At 47.8% G+C, this 21,119-nt stretch overlaps 1 protein-coding gene across 1 annotated transcript in view; it reads right to left on the bottom strand.

Annotated features, from left to right (window-relative positions):
* Nucleotides 1-9,819: 9,819 nt before the first annotated feature.
* Nucleotides 9,820-21,119, bottom strand: part of Gng4 (G protein subunit gamma 4) — a 47,361-nt gene continuing 36,061 nt past the window's right edge. The window contains exon 4 of the mRNA XM_015998722.3: nucleotides 9,820-12,515. Within this exon, the coding sequence (XP_015854208.1) occupies nucleotides 12,387-12,515 (129 nt within the window). The 3' untranslated portion in view covers nucleotides 9,820-12,386. The remainder of the gene's footprint in view (nucleotides 12,516-21,119) is intronic.

The raw sequence follows: 21,119 nt of genomic DNA, 5'->3' as shown, positions 1-21,119 counted from the left end.
CTTCAGCTTGAGCTTGGCCCAGCGCTTGGCTGTGGGTCTCTGCATCTGCTTCCATCAGTCACAGGTGTAGGCTCTATGATGACAATTGGGGTAGACACCAAACAACCTTCCTTTCTCAAGTTGCTTCTTCAGCTATTTTGTCACAGCAACGAGGAACAGTAGCTAGCATACCCCGGGGGGTTGTAATAGCGTATTATGGACTGGGAGGTCTAAGAAGCAGGGAGTTATTTCCTCATAGTTTGAAGGCTGAAGTCCAAGCTTAAGGTGCTGGCAGGGTTGGCTCCTGTGGGAGGCACCAGTTCCTGGCCTACAGATGGCCATCTTCTTATGACCCTCTATGTATGTCTGCACCCTTACCTCTTCTTCATATAGAGATACCAATCAGACTGGATTAAAGCCTACCTACCTATCTGATCTCATTTAAAACGAATTATTTCTTTAACAGCTCTCTTTTATACTTTGGGTTTTGTTTTTATTTTGTTCTTTATTTTTTTTCTTTTTTAGCAGGATCTCACTGTCACCCAGTCTGGCCTTGAACTTGAGAGCCTCCTGCCTCAGCATCCCTAGTACTAAGATTACAGCCATGAGCCATCATGTCCAGCTGCTCTGGCTCCTCCTTGCCACCCTCTTTCCTTCGTTCCCTCTCTTCATCCCTCCCTCACCCATCTCTTTCTATTTTCTTCTTCCCCTCTCCCTCCCTCCCCCTTCCCTTCTTCTGTACCTCTCCCTTTATTCCTTCTCTTTGGAAGCTGAGGAAGGAACACAGGACCTTGCGCTTGCTGAGCTATATCACGAGGTGCTGAAGATGAGACCATCTACATGTCGGTTTGTGATGGGGGCATAGTTCTACTCACAACAATAACTGAACAAATAATTTGCATCTGGACCTGTCAAGCTCCTGAAGCCACTGTTATTGGGTTCCTGTCTGTCCCCAGTTTCACTTTAAAATCCTTCCACTCACTGTGACAGCATTAGGAGGGAAGACCTTTGGGAGGTCATTGGGGTTAGATGACTTTAGACGAGTTCTGAGGGTATGTGCCCCTCTTTGATCCCTAAAGTGTGAGACGTACTGAGAAGAGGACTGTGCACCACAGAAAGGCTTCTGCCAGAGCCCCTCTGTGCTGCTATTTGCTCCCCAATTGTAAGCCTCCAAGATTGTGTGTGTGTGTGTGTGTGTGTGTGTGTGTGTGTGTGTGTGTGTTGTATGCAGGTGCACATGTGGGCATGTGCATATATAGAGCCCAAAGGACAACCACAGGCATCATTATTCGGGTGTCCAGTGCTGTGGAATAATCCTTCTGTACACTGTGAAAATGTGTTGCTCTTCTTGTTAATAAAAAGTTGATTGGCCGATAACTAGGCAGGGTTTTCAGGGAAGAAGGGTGGAGTTTGAGGAGTCATGGGCCAGATGTAGAAGAAGCAACATGGGAAGTTCATAGATGAGGAAAATGAGCTTCAGAGCAGCACATAGACTAATAGAAATGGGTTGATTTAAGGTACTGGCATAAAAGCTGACATGTGGACCAATGGAACCAAACTGAAGACCCTGACATTAATCCGCACACATATGAACCTATGATTTTCAACAAAGAAGCCAAAACTGTACAATGGAAAAAAGAAGGCATTTTCAACAAATGGTGCTGGCATAACTGTATGTCAACATGTAGGAGGCTGCAAATAGATCCATATCTGTCACCTTGCACAAAACTTAAGTCCAAGGGGATCAAAGACCTCAACATATATCCAGTTACTCTGAACCTGATAGAAGAGAAAGTAGAAAGTAGTCTTGAATGCATTGGCACCAGAGATCACTTCTTAAATATAATACCAGTAGCACAGACACTGAGAGAAACAATAAATGGGACATCTTGAAACTGAGAAGCTTTTGTAGTGCAAAGGACATGGTCAATAAGACAAAACGACAGCCTACAGAATGGGAAAAGATCTTCACTAACCCTGACAGAGGGCTGATATCCAGAATATATAAAGAACTCAAGAAATTAGACATCAAAATACCCAACAGTCTAAATAAAAAATGGGGTACAGAGCTAAACAGAGAATTCTCAACAGAAGAAGCTTAAATGGCCAAAAGACAGTTAAGGAATTGCTCAACATCCTTAATCATCAGGGAAATGCAAATCAAAACGACTCTGAGATACCATCTTACACCCATCAGAATGGCTAAGATCAAAAACACTGAAGACAGCTTATGTTGGAGAGGATATGAAGCAAGGGGAACACTCCTACACTGTTGGTGGGAATGCAAACTTGTACAGCCACTTTGGAAATCAATATGGCGTTTTCTTAGAAAATTGGGAATCAACCTCCCTCAACACACAGCTCTACTACTCTTGGGCATATACCCAAGGAATGCTCAGTCATACCACAAAGACACATGCTCAGCTATGTTCATAGCAGCATTATTTGTAATAGCCAGAACCTGGAAATAACCTAGATGCCCTTCAACTGAAGAATGAATAAATAAAATGTGGTACATACACACAATGGAATACTACTCAGCAGAGAAAAACAATGACATCATGAGGTTTGCAGGCAAATGGATGGAACTAGAAAATATCATTCTGAGTGAGGTAACCCAAACTCAGAAAGACAAACATTGTATGTACTCACTCATAAGTGGATACTAAATGTAAAGCAAAGGATAACCAGACTGCAACTCACAACTTCAGGGAGGCTACCTAGTAAAGAGGACCCTAAGAAAGACACAGGGATTGTCCAGAGACAGAGAAATGGATGAGATCTACATGAGCAAACTGGAGGTGAGGGAGGGTAATGGAGGGCAAGGGTCAAGGGAAAGAGAGTTTAAGGGAGCAGGAGGTCCCAGCTGGATCAGGAACAGAGTGGGAGAACAAGGAAAGAGATACTGTGATAAATGAAGAACCCATGGGAATAGGAAGAAGCAGAATGCTAGAGAGGTCCCCAGAAATCCACAAAGATACCTCCACTATAGACTACTGGCAATGGTCAAGAGGGTGCCTGAGCTGACCTGCTCTGGTGATCAGATGGCCAAACACCCTAACGGTCATGATAGAACTCTCATCCAGTGAATGATGGAAGCAGATGCAGAGATCCACGGCCAAACCCCAGGTGGAGCTCCAGGAGTCCAATCAGCGAGAGAGGAGGAATTGTATGAGCCAGAGATATCGAGACCATGATTGGAAAAAGCACAGGGATGAATAAATAGCCAAACTAGTGGAGACACATGAACTATGGACCAATAGCTGAGGAGACCCCATGGAACCGAACCAGGCCCTCTGGATAAGTGAGACAGTTGATGAGTCTGAACTGTTTGAGAGGCCCCCAGGCAGTGGGACCAGGACCTGTCCTTGGTGCATGAGCTGGCTTTCTGGAACCTAGGGCCTATGCTGAGATACTTTGCTCAGCCTTGGTACAGGGAGGAGGGGACTAGACCTGCCTCAATTGAATCTACCATGCTGGGCTTACTCCCCAGGGGAGACCTTGCCTTGAAGGAGGTGGGAATGGGGAGTGGACTGGGGGGGGGGAGGCTGGGGAGTGGGAGGAGGGAGGACAGGGGAATCCATGGCTGAAATGTAAAATTAAATTAATTATAAAATAAAAATATTTATTAAAAAAAGAAACAAGATATCCCCACTCATATCTCTTCAGATTAAAGTCTCCAAACTTTTATATCTTAAATATATGTCTATGAACAATGAAAAATGTTTAAAAAAAAAAAGAAATGGGTTGACTTAAGTTGTAAGAGCTGGCTGGAGACAAGCCTAAGCTATCGACGGAATATTTATAATTAATAATAAGTCTCTGTGTGGTTATTTGGGAGCGATGGCTGGGACACAGAGAAGCTCTGCCAAAAGTCCAGCTTTTTTTTTTTTTTTTTTGAGTCAAGGTGTCTCACTGGCTAGAACTTGCCACTTCCCCAGTGCTGGGATTATAAGTGCATGCCATCATGCCTGGCTGTTGTCCATGAGTTCTTGGAACTGAACTCAGGTCAACTGAGCTGTCTTCCCAGCCCCCTGTTACTTTTTTACAGTAGCCAGAACTAGCTGAAGCAGCCTATCAATTGACTCTCCACTGGCTGGACCCCCAAACGCTGTCTAAACGATCCTCATTTCCAGTATTGGGCTGGGGCTGCAGCTGGGCATCCCTAGCCCATCCGGAAGACCAGTGTGCATCTCTCAGCCTTTTGGGGGCAATGCATGATCTGGCACTGCAAGGAGCATCAACCTCTGGTCTCTTGATGTCCTGTGCAGTGGTGCCAATGTCACGAACCCAGAAGGTACAAGACAGAGAAGACAGCCTAGCACAGCACTCCTGGTTAGTGGCTAGAAAGAGGGGAATGTACCAGTCACTAGAGAGACTTGCAGTGACCTGTTCCCATGGGTGGATACTGGGATCTCTTGATAGGCCCTGATAAACACTTTAATCCTTCCAATATCTTTGTCCATAGCAATTCTGCATATAGCAATTCTGAAGTCTGTGAGCATAACCACAGACTTGACTATGTCCTCCTCTGCTAATCATAGCCAAGTCTTGTCTTCCAGGTAGATGTGAGATCAGCGCTTGCAGAATGGTCACCCTCAATTATATTGTGCACAAAAAGTTTATGGTTTCAGTGTACCAAGGTGTAGTGGGAATGGGATGTCAGCCGCTGTCTGACGTGTGTTATCTTCTCTCCTCTCTTCAGTACATCTTTACCAATGGTACAGTTTTGTTTTAAATCTTGCATCTCTGCAGGACCCAGTTTCCACAGTAGTTGTTACAGAGGCAAATCTAATCACTAATCAATGCCTATTTATTGAGCACACATTACATCAGGCAACGCTACTCACTTGTGTTGTTTTCTGGATATTCAAGAGCTCTTATGAGAAGGCTGCTATTGTCCTCATATGACCACAGCAGCAGGGTGGTTGGTGTGGAGGGTGTGTGTGTGGTGGGGGTGGTGAAGGCTGTCAGCATCAGCAGAGCCAGCACTGGACAGAACCAGAGTTCAGCCCAAGACCGAATTCCCAGCTCAGGCTCCTGCCTCTATAGTCTCAGTCTTCTAAATGGCTGGGCCATTATTTAACCCCCACAGAGACACTACCTGCCCTTTTGGTTTATATTTGATGGTGCTGAGGTTGAATCCAGGGCCTCACAGGTGCCAGGAAAGTGCCCTGCCCCAGAGCCACTTCCCCGTTCCTTCCTGTCCTTTGTCATCGGCTTGTTCCTATGTAATCTGAACGAAAGTGGGCCGTTCCCAGGTGCATCTGCGCGTCCAAATGTCAGAGGCTGGGCAGGGCGAAAACAAAGCCACAATTTATTGCATCCAGAAGCAAGCGTTGAGACAGTGGCCTCCAAGCATCCGGGACAAAGGGATTGGTTTATATTTAAAACAGAGCTGAACCGAGTCTAATTTAACTTAAAAGCAAAAATAAATAAATAAATAAATCAAATCGAATACCAATGTTAAAAGCTTCAGGTAAGCGGTGGGGATTTTTACCAAAAGATTTGGAAAGAAAAGCTGGGGAGTGAGCACGTGCCAGCCCCCAGCTGTGGTAATGACAGGCCTGGTTCTTCACAGAAACACTTCCATGTCCCCTGCTCCAAATGCATGCTGCCCTGACTGATGCCATGCTGCTGCTTTTGTGGCTCACTGGGGAATGCTGCTTCCCTGCTCCAGCTAGTCCTCCATTTCTCACCCAGAGGCAGCCCGGCCCCAGCCTTAATTACCACCATTAGGCCGGCATTCAGCTACACAGCGGGAAGTGAAGTTTGTAGCAGGCAAGAGATTTATGGCTTGTAAGTGGCAAGGAAGCCTGACAAGGCTATGAAGCCAAGGGTGCGTGTTTGTGGTTTCCTAGCAGCTTACAAAATGAAGGTGCATGTGCGGAGGAGCATATATGGAGTGGGGGAGGGGGGTTGTGGGCATGTGTACGGAGGCCAGAGAATAACCTTGGGGGCTGGTCCTCAGGAGCCAGCCATCTTATTTTTTGAGACAGGGTCTCTCTTACTGCTTGCCAGTTAGGCTCTGCTGGCAGGACAGGGACCCGCTAGGGACTGCCTGTCTCCACTTCCCATTGTTGGTTTAGAAGCACACACCATAGTATCCAGCTTTCTTTCTTTTTTTCTTTTTCTTTTCTTTCTTTTTTTTTTTTGAGACAGGGTTTCTCTGTGTAGTTTTGGTGCCTGTCCTGGATTTCACTCTGTACCCCAGGCTGGCCTCGAACTCACAGAGATCCGCCTGGCTCTGCCTCCCGAGTGCTGGGATTAAAGGTGTACGCCACCACTGTCCGCCTGTATCCAGCTTTCTTATGTGGGTTTTGGGATCTAACTCAAGTCCTTGTGTGGCAAGCACTTAAGCAGATAGACCCCATCTTTCAGCTCTTAAACTCCCTAGTGTAACAATAGGCAGTGTGGTGGTGGTTTGGACACTTTTGCATTAAAATCCAGTCAGTTAATAATAGTGGAAAATGGGAATATTTTGCAGATAGCCAATAGCCATCCAGTACTACTTAATGCCTGCCCAATAGAAGGGAATCCCTGCCTGGTACTGTAAACCGAGTCAACTATCCATGGCTAGAGAGGTCACAGACCCTAGAGGAGAGCCTACCACTGCCACTTCCCCAATCTAGTATATTTACTAACCGCATTCTAAATGCTTACCCTTATACCTCCGGGCCAGTGTCGCTCTCACCCCTCATCAAAGAAGCTTCTTTTGCAGCAGTCAGGAACCATTACAGAAAGCCACAACTGTTCACACTGTAGAGAACAACTGACCGTGGGTGCCCAGCCCCAGCTGATACATCTACATCGCAACCCCTTGGCCTACGGTTGAGGGGACATCATAGAAGTGGGGATGGAAGGCTGTCCGGGTGGAGAACAGGCTGTCGGCCCTGCACAGGTGCTTCCCACACAAGAGACAGAGGAGCAGGGTCTCTGCTGTGAGGGAGTATCTCCTCTATGCGATGGTGAAGCTACAGCCATGAACTCCCAACAACAGTTGTATAAATAAGGCCAGCACAATGGCAACAGCAGTGAACAGGCCAGGCAGATGGGAGAACTCTCACAGGCCCACACCCAGATGAAGAGCCTCAGGCATAGTAATGGCTGCACAGCGAGGAAGAATCAGTCTTCTCCAGGCATGAGCCCGACAAGTTATCTAGTCCCAAGTGGTCAGCCCTAAACACGTAGACATAGGACAATACTAAATAGACTCTGAAGACTGAATTTGCATCCATCCATCCATCCATCCATCCATCCATCCATCCATCATTCTATCCTCCCACCCACCCACCCACACACCCACACACCCATCCATGTATGTAACAATAACAAAGAAAAGGTAAGGGATTTGAAAAAAAGTGGGAGGAGTTGGAGGGGGGAGAAGAAGAGTGGACATGATATGAATATAGTACTCAGGCATGAAATTCCCCCCAAATTTAAATTACAAGAAGAAAACACAGAGAAAAAGAAGAAAAAACCCTTTAAAAGATGAAAAAAATTAATAGAAACTTGGAGCCCGATATTGAACCAGGAGTAAATCACACATTTTTTACATTTTGAGGGGCAGTGCTACAGATCATGCTGGGCAAGCACTCTCACTGAGTACTGCCCCAGTCCTGATGACACTTATGAGCGGCTCTCATGCGTCAGGTGACCCACTCAGTGCTGGAGATAACACGGTGAACAACACCAGAGCCTCTGATCACCTGGCATGTGGGAGGCCAGCTCCCACCTTTTAAAGGGGTCCTATGAGGAGGAGAGAGGGATAAGAAACTTTTACACATAAAGATAGGGAGGAGACAGACAGAAACACAGGATAGCTTTGGGAGGGCCTGGATCAAAATCCACCAGCCCCTTCTGTCTCTTCAAAAGGGCTTTTTATAACAATGCCAAGGGGCGGGGCAAAAGACCTCCTCCTTGCTAGAGCAAAACACACCACACAGACAAGTGCAGACCCTTCCAAACACCTGGTAATCATGCCCATGGTTCAATCCACCTTATGCAGCCCTGCTGGGTAAAGCAAGCTCAGATTCTCAGACCCTAAGTAAGTTCTCACTAGGAAACCTCTGTAGGTCGCTACACTGGGATTTACAGATATTCCTTGACAACCATAAGCACAGATGTAGGACTCTCTTGTGGTGCCAGACAAGCTTAGAAACAGATTTGAGCTGGTCAGAGAGGCCATGTGACGGTGAGTCTTTGCTGATCTTGAGTTGAGATCTATAAAATAAACAGACCTACCACAGTCCGGCAGCAGACAGATAAATCAAGTGCAGGGACCCTGCAGCAGCAAGACACAGAGCCAGTGAGGCAGCCTTGGGTAATGGCAGCGTTGAGGACACAAGGTTTGGAGGAGAGAGGTGACAGGCACTGGAGAGTACGTCCAGGGCAGAGGAAACAGACCACAGGAGGTCACTCCACGCTCCACGGCTCTGAGAAATCTTGGAAGCCATGGAGTCAAGACAGCAGCCTACAGTAAATTATTACAAATGGGTCTGAAAAATGTCACAAGTTAGCAAAACCCAGCGACAGCAGAATCAAACACAGAAATTGGATTAAAAATAAAAACCGGAGGGTTTGGAGGAGGTGGCTCAGAGAGTAGAATACTTGGAACCCCAGCACCTATACCAAAGCTAGGGGCGATGGTAAACGTCTGGAACCTCAGCTCTGGTGGGAGGGAGGGAGATAGAGCGATTCTGGGGGCTGCTGGCTAGGCAGTTTAGCCAAAATGAGAGCTCCAGGGTCAGTGAGAGGCAATAATTTAAAAAAAAAACAAAAAACCCAAAACCTAGCAAATGTCAGGGCATGCCAGGCACGGTTGTCACTGGGTCATCCACACTCATATCCAGGAGTGTGAAACCTGGATTGACGGCAGTTCATCTGCCGCCACTGCCGCTCTGGGCAGAGAAGGTGCTCAGCCCAGGACATGGGCCTGGAAGTTGGGCCACCTTTGGTCTTGGGATTGTCCTACCACCCGGAAGCTGAGAATGTTACAGCGTAAATAAAGTCTGTCCCAGCCATTGCCACAGCCCTGTTCTTCCCCAGCTGCAGCGAGCGTCAGCTCTCATGATATCAGCTCAAGCTCCAGCAGTCACTACACAGACAACTCCTGGCTTCCTCGGGCACCGGGCAGGCGCTCAGCATCACAGACAAAACCTTTGGACCACTGTGAGGGGTGGTGGGGGACAGCTGGAAGCTGCTCTCTGATCACCCCGGGACTCCAGTGGCAGAGCTGTGAGAGGGAACAGCAAAGGCCCTGTGGAGCTCAGACATTCCGGGTTGGGGGCAGGGAACCCTCGGGGGAAGCAGAGTGAAGGAGAGACATGCAGCACCCTCTCTTCCTGCCTGTGTGCCAGCTCTTTGTCACCACAGGGCCTTGTGGTACCTTGCTCTCTTGCTCCAGAGGTCCGCTGTAATTATGGGCTTTCCTGGAAGGCCACCCTGTCCCTTCACTCCTGAGGGTGAGAAGGTAAGAGTGTCTGAGGATGTCACCTCAGACACTCAGTGGGAGACACATGGTGTGCCTTGCTGTTTGCCCACAAATCCCAGAGCATAGTGTTTGTGTGGGAAAGCACCTGTGTAGCCTGACAGCTGGTGATTACAAGTATTTTGTATTCAAAATGTTGTCAAACACACCCTTAAAGTGTCCCACTAATGATGGGAGTCATTAATGTCATGTTGCTAAGGACATGTAAAGAGGAGTCAAACACTGAATAAAGTGAGAAGAAGAAGAAGAAGAAGAAGAAGAAGAAGAAGAAGAAGAAGAAGAAGAAGAAGAAGAAGAAGAAGAAGAAGAAGAAGAAGAAGAAGAAATCTATCAGAGGGATCCAGTTGGTAGTCACAAACCCGACTTTTTATTGAAGTATAACACACATACAGAAAAGCACCCAAAATTAGACAGCTGGGAAAGTTTTCACAAACTAAACATATCAGGGTGACAGGCAGCTAGATACAGAGACAGAACATTCCAGAAGCCTCTTGTGTGCCCTCTCTGTTGCCCCTTTGAGAGAAGCTACTGTTCCTCCTTGAGTCAGCCTGGGTTGGCCTTCCAGGCCTGTGCTGTGTGAAAATGGAACTGAGACTTGGACTAGCCTGCTCTCAGTCCCCTCACCAGGCCTGGAAGGTTCTCAGTGAGCTGTGGGTGGAGCTGAGACAGTCCCTTCTGGGGCTGGGCAGGAGTCCACCATGTGAATGACCCTCATCTGCTTCTCCTTTCAACATGGGCAGAAGAGGAAGGCCTTCTGCTTCGGGGTTACTATGAACAGTGCCTCCATGGCCACTCTAGCACGTTTCTTTTGATGATATGTACACATTTCTGTCGAGGATATTCTCAGGAGTGAAGTTGTCAACCCACACAATATTTACATCCAAATGAGGGTATTTCATGGAGTGAGTTTACTGGACGGCTCTCAGAGACTCCAGGAATGAACAGAAATCTAGGGATAAGTAGAAAGGTGTTGGGGGTGAGAAAGTTCAGTGGGTACAAGGTGTGGCATGGGAGCGTCTTCCCAGGACAGTTACTAGTGGACACACCGTCTACAGGAGAATGTCAGAAAGGTGGTTGGAAATGGAGACAGTAAAACAGAGACAGGTTGGGAGGAGATTCCAGCACACTGTTCTCCCGACCTACTTTGCCACCCTAGGTACTATCACACTCCTTGGCTTTTGTGGACCATGGTCTCCTCTCTCGGGTTAATGATGCCAACATGGGTCATAGAATAACGAGATCTTGTTATAGCTCAACAAAACCTCGTGGAATCTTAGCCTCTCATCTCACGCACAGTAGTAAAACTAAGAACGGTTTCCACAAAAGCTGCCAGAAAGGGTAGCAAGGCACAGACCCATGATAATGCAATAAAAATGATACATTCCCCATCACCAGAACCATGGGATCTAGGAAGTCACATACTCTTCCCAATGTTATAGGCTGTCATCTAGCATATATTGCTTTTCGAGGATAATCAGAGCCTTACTTGGTTTCTGCCCTGGCAGAAGGGCAAGATGGGTAATTAACATTGCCTGCAGTTTGCTGGTTTGAACAGCTTGGCACACAACGGCTTGCCCAGCAGCACACAGCAAGCCTCTCCCAGAGCCAGAGGGGCGGCAGTTTCCAAACACACAAAACAAAAGTCCTCACTGAGCGCTCAGCAACTGCACCTTTATCAGGAGGGCATGGAGGTATTCTAGACTGGGTCCATAGCCTCATCTTGGAAAATCCCAGGGCTTACTGCTATCTGGTCTTAGGGCACCCACATATCAGCTATGACAAACTGCTAGAATCTAGGCTCGTGAGACTTCTCCCAGCAGAGGTGGGAGAGAAGTGTGCTGTCAGTCAGTGTGACAAATGGGTTTGCTTCCTTCCTCATGTGCAGTTAGGATTGTTTGTGGATCTGTACAGATGCAACAGGCGGCCACAGTTCAGGGGTTCAGGGAGGGGTTCAGGGATGGACTACCCACATATGGAAGTCATGGTTTGCCTACACTGTCTGCAGCCTTGAGCAAACGTCATTTCTCTGTCCTTCGGATATTCCCTCTCTAAAACAAACCACACTGGTATTCGTTGTCAGATTAGAGATGTTAACAGCCATAACTTCTCAGATTAGTAAGTGGCATGTGACTGACTCTGATCCACTGCTTGAGGGCAGGGCTGTCTCTGCTGAGACTCCCAAGGGCCTCACCTTACTAGAGACACCGAGCAGGAGGAAGCGGGCAGGAAGAGTGGCATTGGGACTGAGGAGGTGGCCCAGAGGGGCTGTCCTGGTGAGTATCTACAGGCAAGGCTGCCTTAGTGTCTATACCACAAATGCTTCTTCAGAAGCATCAGCTCTGGAATGTTCAGTAAGAGGCAGGTGGAGACACTGGCCATCTACAGGGTCTGGCACATGGCCTGTGAAGACTCCTAAGATAGAGAGGCCAGAGGAGAAAGAGACCTCACCCTCACATGTGGCTGGCTGACATGCTCTCTTTTGATACTGAATTACTGTGCGTGGGAGACACTTGGGCATGATTTCAATTTCAATGAATTACCCACTGAAATTTATTAACTGGATATATTTACATTTGAGGGTTAATGTTTAAAAACTGTAGACCCTTAAATCTACATTTTTACATGGCACATTTGTTATTTGACTATAAAAATGTCTGTTTTCTTCTCTATAGATGGAAATAACAAAAGTGAAACCAGAAGAAAGAAGAAGGAGGAGGAAGAGAAGAGGAAGAGGAAGAAGAAAGAAGAAGAAACAATGTCATGAAGAAAATATGGTAAACCAAGATGAGCCTAGATCACGATTGGTTGGAGAGAGATGGGGTGTGTATGGGAGGCATGCCTCTACATGGGAGGAGCGTGCACGGTCTCTACTCGGGACTTTGACAGCAGGAAAGGGCCCGTTTCATGACCATGGGTGTTAGAGAATGGTGCAGAAGAACTTCTTCTCCCGGAAGGGGTTTTCTGAGGCAGGCACTGGGATGATGAGGGGGTCCTCCCGCACGTGGGCTTCACAGTAGGCCAGGAGGTCCGAGGCTGCCTGGGAGACCTGCAGGGACACAGCATAAATGCTTGGTTAAAGGCGTTCACAGAGTGGGTCCAGGCTGAGGTTCATCAGAAGAGTGGCCATAGCCAAAGTCAGGCTATATGGTATGCAAGATCAAACAAGTCCAGGGGCTGGCAGGTTTGGGTAGAACTGAGCTGATGGGTTTAGAAGATGCTGCAAGGACCTGTTGTCCTAGAGGTCAAGGTCGGGATCCAGGGGGCTGAGAACATGCTGAGGGTGTGGCTCTCACCTAGCATGGATTTGATCCCAGCTCCTCTAACAAGTGAATAGAGAGAACAGAGCAGAGTAAGCTGATAGTGACTCTCCAAAGCCATTTCTGTAAGAATAACACAGAAGCTGTTCCTAGCCAGCCAGGCTGATTGTAATTATTAGTACTGGTTTTTCTATAGTCTACTCTCATGGCCAGACCAGGAGAGACACTCTGTCCCCTTCAACAGGCCCCCGATTCAGCTCTGCTTTATAAGCCCTCGTCTTACAAATTGCACTTATTATTATACTTATATAATATTATTATATTAGTATGTAATATATACTGCACACACGGGGGAGGGAGCAGGTGCATGCCATGGCACACATGCAGAAGTCTGAGAACAACTTTTTTGCGGAGTCAGCCCCATCCTTCCACCTTTATGTGGGCTCCAGGCATCAACATCCGGTCATCAGGCTTTCGTTGGAGGCATCTTCACCTGCTCAGTCATCATCCCTCTAGCCCACGCTCACATCTTCCAGTGACAGGCAGCTGCTCCCTCCAGACGGGCTGCTGCTGACCGGGAAACCCTCTCTTCTGTTCACCTTCCAGACTCTTCTTGATCAACACATAGAAACTGCATAGCAAACTCCCCCAGTTTGAATCCAGAAAAAGAGCTGGGTGTCCTCAGAGAAGGAGATGGTGTGTCCTTTTATGCGGTCTGCCGCCAGAAGGTGAGGCTCAGATTTAGGGTGGGCATTCTGAGCTCGAATGATCCAGACTTAGCATGGGTCTTCCCACCTCAAATGATCTACTCAAGAAAATCCCTCACTGTTCGGGTCTTAGTGGATTGTAGATGTAGTCATGTTGACGAACTGAGATTAGCCATCACAAGAAGCGAGGGAAGACTCTCCTAAGGCTCCTGTCCCAGGCAGCCACAAAACCTGCTTTGGGGTTTCCACACCTTCAGATTCTTTTTTCCAATTTCCAACCCAGACCTGTCTGTGTCTGTGGTAGCCCAATTCCCACAGGTAACCATTTGATACAAGTTGACATGTGTGTGTGTGTGTGTGTGTGTGTGTGTGTGTGTGTGTGTGTGTGTGTGTGTGTATGTGTGTATGTGTGTATGTGTGTGTGTGTGTGTGTGTGTGTGTGTGTATGTGTGTGTTTCCATCAAATAAAATAAGTACACATTGAGTGGACGAGTCAAGCCCAATCCTGACAAATGCTACATTTGTTAGGAGTGTGGAATGAGAAAGGAGCTCTTTGTACTACTCTTTCTTTTTTCCTGGAAATAAACTCTTCCTTGGGGGTTTCTTGGGTATTTTGTCACAGCATCAAGAAAAATAGTTAATGGGAAAATGAAATCTGGACCGTTGAGTGCATGATGGCCAGGTGAACAGTCCTAAATGGGCTCCTACAGGAGTCTCGCTGCAGTGAAGGGCAGAGGTAGGGATCCCAGGGGCTGGTGGGACACAGGCAGCTTTCCATCTTGGTGGAGATGAGTATGACGGACAGGAAGCACTGGGCATTTACTTCCAAGTTTAGAGCAGGCATACATACACAGGCCTTCTCTTTCTGTGCCACAGCTATGTCCCATTGCCTTCACTGTGTGACTCCCGATCTGTGAGTCCATCAGGGTCATCTCTGTGCCCTGTACTCCCATCATCCCTTGCCATGGCTAAACACACGAGCTTGGTCTTCCCCTGGGAAGTTCCCATCTCCAGGTACAGTTAGTTAGGATTTAAAAAGCTGACTCTGCTATTAAAGGGAGAACCACAGAACACAGGTAAAACAGGCTTAGAGACATAGAACTGCCCCCCGCCCCATGTCACTAATGCAGAGGTCAGAGGTGAGTTCCTTGCTGAAGATCACATACAAGCATAGGAGGTGAGGTAGGAGAAGAAGCCTGAGGTAAGGGATGCAGATCCAACAGTCCCAAGAAGCAAGAGTCCAAGTTGGCCCCTTTAGTCAGTCATTCCGCCATCCCCCTAAAATGACCCTGTCTCACTTTTCTTGACCATGCTCTGAAACTTTTGAATTCTTTATCTCATCCAGGAAGTGTTTACTGAGTATCTATCTACCTTGCTGAGCTAATTGAGAAGATGCCAGGGAAAAACTAAGACACTAGAGCCAACCAAGAAGACTCAGACATAACCAAGCCACTGCAGACAGCGGCATATGTTGCAAAGTCACAGATGTGGAGGCGGAGGACCGGACCTAGGCAGCTGCTGGTTGGCAGATGGCTTGTGAGTAACCAGGGCAGCTTTCCTGTCCCTTGACCACTTCACCTTTATACACAACCAGCGACAGTCGTGGCTGGGGTTGGGGCGTGGAGGGCGGCGGCAGGGAGGGGTCCTTTACTAGCTAAACTGAGAACAACCCCAAGTTCAAATTTATCTCAGGCAAGGCATGGGGGTAGGGTTAGGATCGGGGGGCTTGGTGGGGTGTGTGCCCCGTGGAAGAGCTGCAGGGTCCAAGCGCCCCTCTCGCCCCGGTGTCTGCAACACCTGGCAATTATGCTGGGTGTCTGACCCGCCCAGTTCTGAGCAGGTTCTCTCTAGAAGTTTTTTTCTGTCATGTCACAAAGATGAGCCTATGCTTGGTACCACCATGCTCCTTTTAAGAAAAAAAGTTGTTTTTAGGTTGCCTCTTCGTTTTGGTGGTGGTGGGGTGGTTGGAGACAGGGTTTCTCTGTGTAGCCTTGGCTGTCCTGGAACTGACTTTGTAGATCAAGCTGGCCTCGAACTCACAGAGATGCCTTTGCCTCCCTGGTGCTGGGATTAAAGGCGTGCACTGCCACTGCCCGGCTATTGGGTCGCCTCCTTTCCAGCTGTTCTTTCCAGACTGCAGCTGCATCTACTCAGTTGTATCCCATCCATACACCCAAGTGGCCCAACAGAATCTACAAAGAGGTCCACTCAGGACCAAGTAGAGGCACTTGGTGCGGGAGCACGAGTGTGCGGACCTGGGTTGGTTCCACACCGCGCCAGTTTTCTAGATTCACTCAGGATTACCAACACACGATTGTTGCAGTTTGAAAGTACATTCAAAACTCACTTTGAAAGTTAAGGGCCCTCACAAACCGGTTCTGTGTGCCCCGCCCCCCCCCCCCCCCCCCCCAGGCTACAGTGTTGCTGTAGAACAGAGCTCCTGACAAGGAGCAGAGTTTAGCCTGAGTTTTCTCCTGCCTTCCCTGATGGCTTGCCTTCCCACCATGTGATGACAGCCTGGGGGCCCTGTCCGGCACAGTGCCTTGCTCTTGGACTTCTAGCTCCAGAGCTGTGAAAAACACCTTCCTTCCCTCCTTCCTCCCTTCCCGTTTCTTCTCTTCCCTGCTTCTCTTCCAATCTTTCCTTCCTTTTCTTTCTCCTCCTGCCTTCTCCCCCACCTTCTATTTTTCCAGCCATGGAATTCTGTTACAGTTGCAGAACATGAGCTCAGACAAAAAGCCTGAGGCCAGGATGGCGATCTGACAATCCCAGGAGGAAAGGGTCCTTCCAACATGACCCCTTTAGTCATTCTACATGCCCAACAAATGATCTTATTCCATTTTTTTCTGACTATGCTCTGCTGATTCTGAATTACTTATAGGATTTTTACTCAAACAATTACACTTTAAAGAATGGACTACTTATGCTGAGCCGCATCTAATGCAGTGTAAATTATTTTATATCAAGGTAATCAAGGGAATTTCTACCCTAACCAGACCCCCTCCGTTCAATAACATTATCCAAAGTCTGTTTATGTCAGTATAAGCAAAGCACCTTGAATATCTGCCGGTGCTCACTGTATTGTGTTCAGAGAAGACAAACATGGGTAATGACTGTTTTGAGGCATGGAACATTACACATGAAAGATGCCATCATGGCTGTGGTGGCTATAATTTAGAACCACAGAGGAGACACACCTTTGGGTGTGTCTATGAGGGTGTTTCCAGGGAGGTTTAATGGAGGTGGGAAGACCCAAACTGAGTGGTACCCACCCACGAACTGGGTCCTAGTCTGCACAGAAAGGAGAACACGAGCTGAATACCAGCCCTGCTCTCTCTCTGCTTCCTGACTGCTAATGTGACGTGGCCAGCCGCCTCATGCTCCTGCCATGCCTTCCCATCATGCTGGGCTCGATCTTCCAACCAGGAGCCCTTCCTTACAGTGTGTCGTCAGGTATTTTCGTCGTCACAGCAATGGGGAAAAGTAATACACTGGCCCACGGTGTTCCATCCCAGCATTCACTAACCTAACTGCTGCCAGGGCTGAAGGAGGTTTTTCTTAATCAGAATTACATTGATTTTTGTGCCTTGCGGTTTTCTTCCTGCAAGGTACAGGTGGCAGACAGTGCCAGATGCCAAAACATCTGCCGCTTCGGAAACGAGGCCGATAATCTCAAAGATAAAATTTTACCATGGTAGGAAACTGACAACTGCCTCCTTGTGTTGCTTTCTTGTCAAGCGTTGAGATCATTGTGATGAGCTGCCCTGAGCATCCCGGCCTCCTACCTCAGCATCCAGCTGTTAGGGTTATAAGACAGCAGATGCTCAGAGAAATGGGTAGCCTGGGAACAACTGTGGAATTTTCCCATTGCATTTCAGAGTAAAAGAGGTGATTAAAACAGCCCAAGTTAGCACATAATGCTGTTAGTTGCACTATAATTACCAGCTTCAATGATGGGAGAAAATGTTGCAATTACTATAGTCACATTCCATGACAAGACAGATGCCATAATTACTACTCTCGCTGTGACACCCACTGCACTTATCTTGTGCATCTGAAGTCAAGAGGGCACCTACTTCGCAGCAGTCCTGGTCTATTGAACAATATAGACTCGAAGGAGAGCATCTTGGTTGGCTTTGTCTGTTCTTCTCTCCACCCCCAGAAAACCAAGCCATGACAGGGTTAAGAGTGCAGCCAGGCTGTACTCAGCACGCAGCAATAGTATCTTCTCTAAGATCAGGCCTGGTGCACACTCCAGCAGTGGCACATGGCTGTGTCCTTAGCCCCACAGGGATCCTCAGGACATCACAAGTATAAGCCTTGCCTCTGAATTCTGAGCGAGTGCCTGTGCTCTTCTTCTTTCTAAACTCGAACATAGTTGAGTCCAACACCCCGGCTTCTGAGGACAATCTCTAGGAACTGCACAGCCTGGCTTTCCTCAGATTCTAGAGCTGTGAAGGAAATTCCAGGCTGTTGGGGAATGGTCTGAATGGGGAGGTGATGTCTGAGGCACAGGAGGTCCTGTCCTCAGGGAGGGAGCATCTCCTGCCCCTAGAGAGCATCTGGGGTAAAAGCCAGATGGTGATGGCGTGCATAAACCTTAAGGTCAGATGTCTCTAAAAGTGGGAGCCATTGTCACGGCTATAACAGCTTTGCCTTCATGTCAAAAGCTGGTTGCACCCTGGGAAGCATAAATGTGAGGGTTAGGTTAATACCACCAAGCTCACCTCCGTGAGGACTGCTGTTTATACAGCCACCACAGGACCAACAGGCCCCAGTCTGCATAGCCTATGACTGACCCTCACGTGCCCTGGATCTTGACTTAACCAAATTCTTCCAACGGGTGGGCAGATGTCCCGTCTGACTGGACACCGCTCTGTGTTCACGATTTCCCAGTTTTCTACAAGAAAAGCTGTAACTCAGAAAAACTAGGTGGGGCAATGCATACCTGTAATTTCAGTGCTCAGGAGGCTGAGGTAAGCCTGGCAAGTACAGACTCTGTCTAAAAGGAAACAAGGCAAAACCACCAAATCCACAATTCAAGCATCTCACAAACTTTCTCAGGAGAGCATTTACATGGCAAGGCAAGCCACCAGGGTCAAGGATGAATGCAGCAAGGACCCTGATCTTGGCCCAGAGGGATTCTATAACAGTAGGAGCTTCATTTTTCCTAGGGAAAATGATGAGCCCTGACTTAGCCTCAGTGGGCACCAACACTCCCTGTCCCGACTGGACACGGCACACACCACACAGCCCCGACTTAGCCTCAGCGATCACTGTCAGGTCCTGTCCCATTGGCAGGACACACACCACATAGACAGCCATCTGGCTTTTACTTCTGCAAGTGGTAACAGTTCCTGCAGCCTAGTGAATGCCACCCTGAAGCTTCTGTGACTACTGTACTCATGGAGCTGTCTGGAGGGATAGAGAATGTCCTGCCCTGCCCTTGGGTTTAGTTAAAAGGTTGTTCTCCTCTTATCTGATCTTCATTCTGGAGTCACTGACCACGCTTACCTATGTCTTACCAAATATCAGTTTTTGGCTTTTTCTGGTTTGAATTTATAAGCTGTGAGGGCAGGGGGCAGAAATCATGTTTTGCTCTTTCTAAAGATCCCCACCTGCTGGCATTGCACACGGCTCTTAGGAGGGACCTGGGAAAGCAAGGGTAAGAGGTGTTGAAGTCTCATTTGTTAAAAAGGAGTCATCATGAAAAACTCGGGCTCAACCACAAGTGTGGAGAAGTCACAAGCTTGATCTTATGGGGCTTGCTCAGAAAATGTCTGCACCAGGTAGTTTATTCACACCGAGGAAACCGGTGGACACAATCTAACTCAATTGATGCTCGAATTTTGAATATATTGTAAATTTTTATGTAGATTGTCTACATAAAAATATGGTCATGTCTTCTGCTAGGCTGCCGGCACCTGCGATAACACAGAAGATGAGGTAGGGTCTATGGAGAGCACCCATGTAAATGACTGTTCAAAAGCCAGCTGCCAGGTTGGAGCTGGAGGCTTAGTTGGTAATGAGACTTCTTGTGGAAAGAAGATTCCTTCTGTTTACTGAGCTGCATGGTTACTGCTGTCCTGGTGCCAGCCTACTCCTTCCAAAGACCTTCATGTCTAGAAGGAACCCAGCCCCCAGGGACACAATGTCACCTTTATCAAGGAGGCAATTCTGGGAAAGAATCCCACTACTGAAATAATTTTTACCATTTTCAGAATGCGTGATGGTTAATATCCATTACCAACCTAATTGGACTGAGTGATGCCAGGTGAGTAGGCATTGAGCACAACTCTGGCCATACCTGTGAGTGTATTATTAAGTAGTTTAATCCACTTATGGAATCAGAACTTGAGTAGCCTATTGGGAGGTAGCAGAGCCTGGCTTAGGAAGTAGATGTCGTTATGGGGCGGGTATGTGTCGAAGGACACCTTTCGACCCTGGTCCCTTCCTGTTGCGTTTCTTGCTTCCTGAAGACAGAAGTGACCAAATACTGCAGATCACTCTGGGGCATCTCCCTATCTGTGCTTGCACATATGGTTCCACGTGCACAGGAGAGCTCGCTTCCCACTCATTCACACAGAACTATGTCATTATTTGTAGCGGTGATGTACGGCGGCTGGTGCCTACTGCGGGCCAGTTATCTTCGGTTTTTAACACCTTGGATGTACTCTAAGGAGCTGCTTGCTGCCCTCTGTGCTTTAGCACGTGCTCCTAGAAGTGACAGTTCTCGGCTCTAGACTGCGCATGACGGATATGTTGGTAAATGCCCCATATCTGCCTTTCAGGAAGACGGTCCATTTCTACTCCAGACAGCAGCAGGGCACTGTTGGTGAATGTCAGAGCAAACCCTGGCCGGGTCTGTGAGTGAATTACCAGCGATTTAATCCACTGATGGATTCACAAGGGGACCAGCAGGTCCTTGTAAGGTGGTGGGGGTGTTGAAGGTGGGTCTGGTGAGAGGACTGACTCCCCACGATGGAAATGCTAGAATTCCTGCTCTGGTGAGGATTTCAGCCACGTTTCTGGTACTGTTGCTGAAGGAGACTATCTTTCCTCGTCTGAGCACTCACTCTTCCCATGTCTGCCTTTTTAAATTGCTAATTCCCGTGTTTCTTATCCAGCTCAAGGAAATAAAACCAGGGCTCTTCCCCTCTCCCTCTCTTGATTGACTTTGCAGGACATCTTCTAATTTGAGGAATTAACTCTTGTTTAGGTAGCAATTATTTCTCTTTATTGATTGGGAGACTTTCTCACTTAACGAAACTTTAAAGGAAGCGGTCAGAACTCCCACTTTACCCATGAGCTGTGGATTTAGTGGTACCACCAGACAGGACTTTCTCAGTTCACATGTTACAAACATGGATTCCCATCTTCCGAGGGCTTTTATGGTTTTGTTTGTTGAATTTAAATCTTTGCTTTCTGAGATGGTCTCACCACACAGCCAAGGTTGTAAATGGATCTGTGGTGGTCCTCCTGTTTCAGCCTCCTGACGGCTGGGATTAGAGGTGTATACCACCACACACAGATCAGATATTTGATCTGAGGCTAGAGATGGCTCAGTGGTTAAGAGCACTTTCTGCTCTTACAGAGGACCCTGGTTTGGTTCCCAATGCCCATATCAGGAGTTCACAACTGCCTGTAACTCCAGCTCAAGGGATCCGATACTCTCTTCTGGCTTCT

The sequence above is a fragment of the Peromyscus maniculatus genome, chromosome 5, assembly GCF_049852395.1.
Source record: "Peromyscus maniculatus bairdii isolate BWxNUB_F1_BW_parent chromosome 5, HU_Pman_BW_mat_3.1, whole genome shotgun sequence".
Classification (NCBI taxonomy): Eukaryota; Metazoa; Chordata; class Mammalia; order Rodentia; family Cricetidae; genus Peromyscus; species Peromyscus maniculatus.
This window is presented reverse-complemented; position numbering and strand designations above follow the sequence as displayed.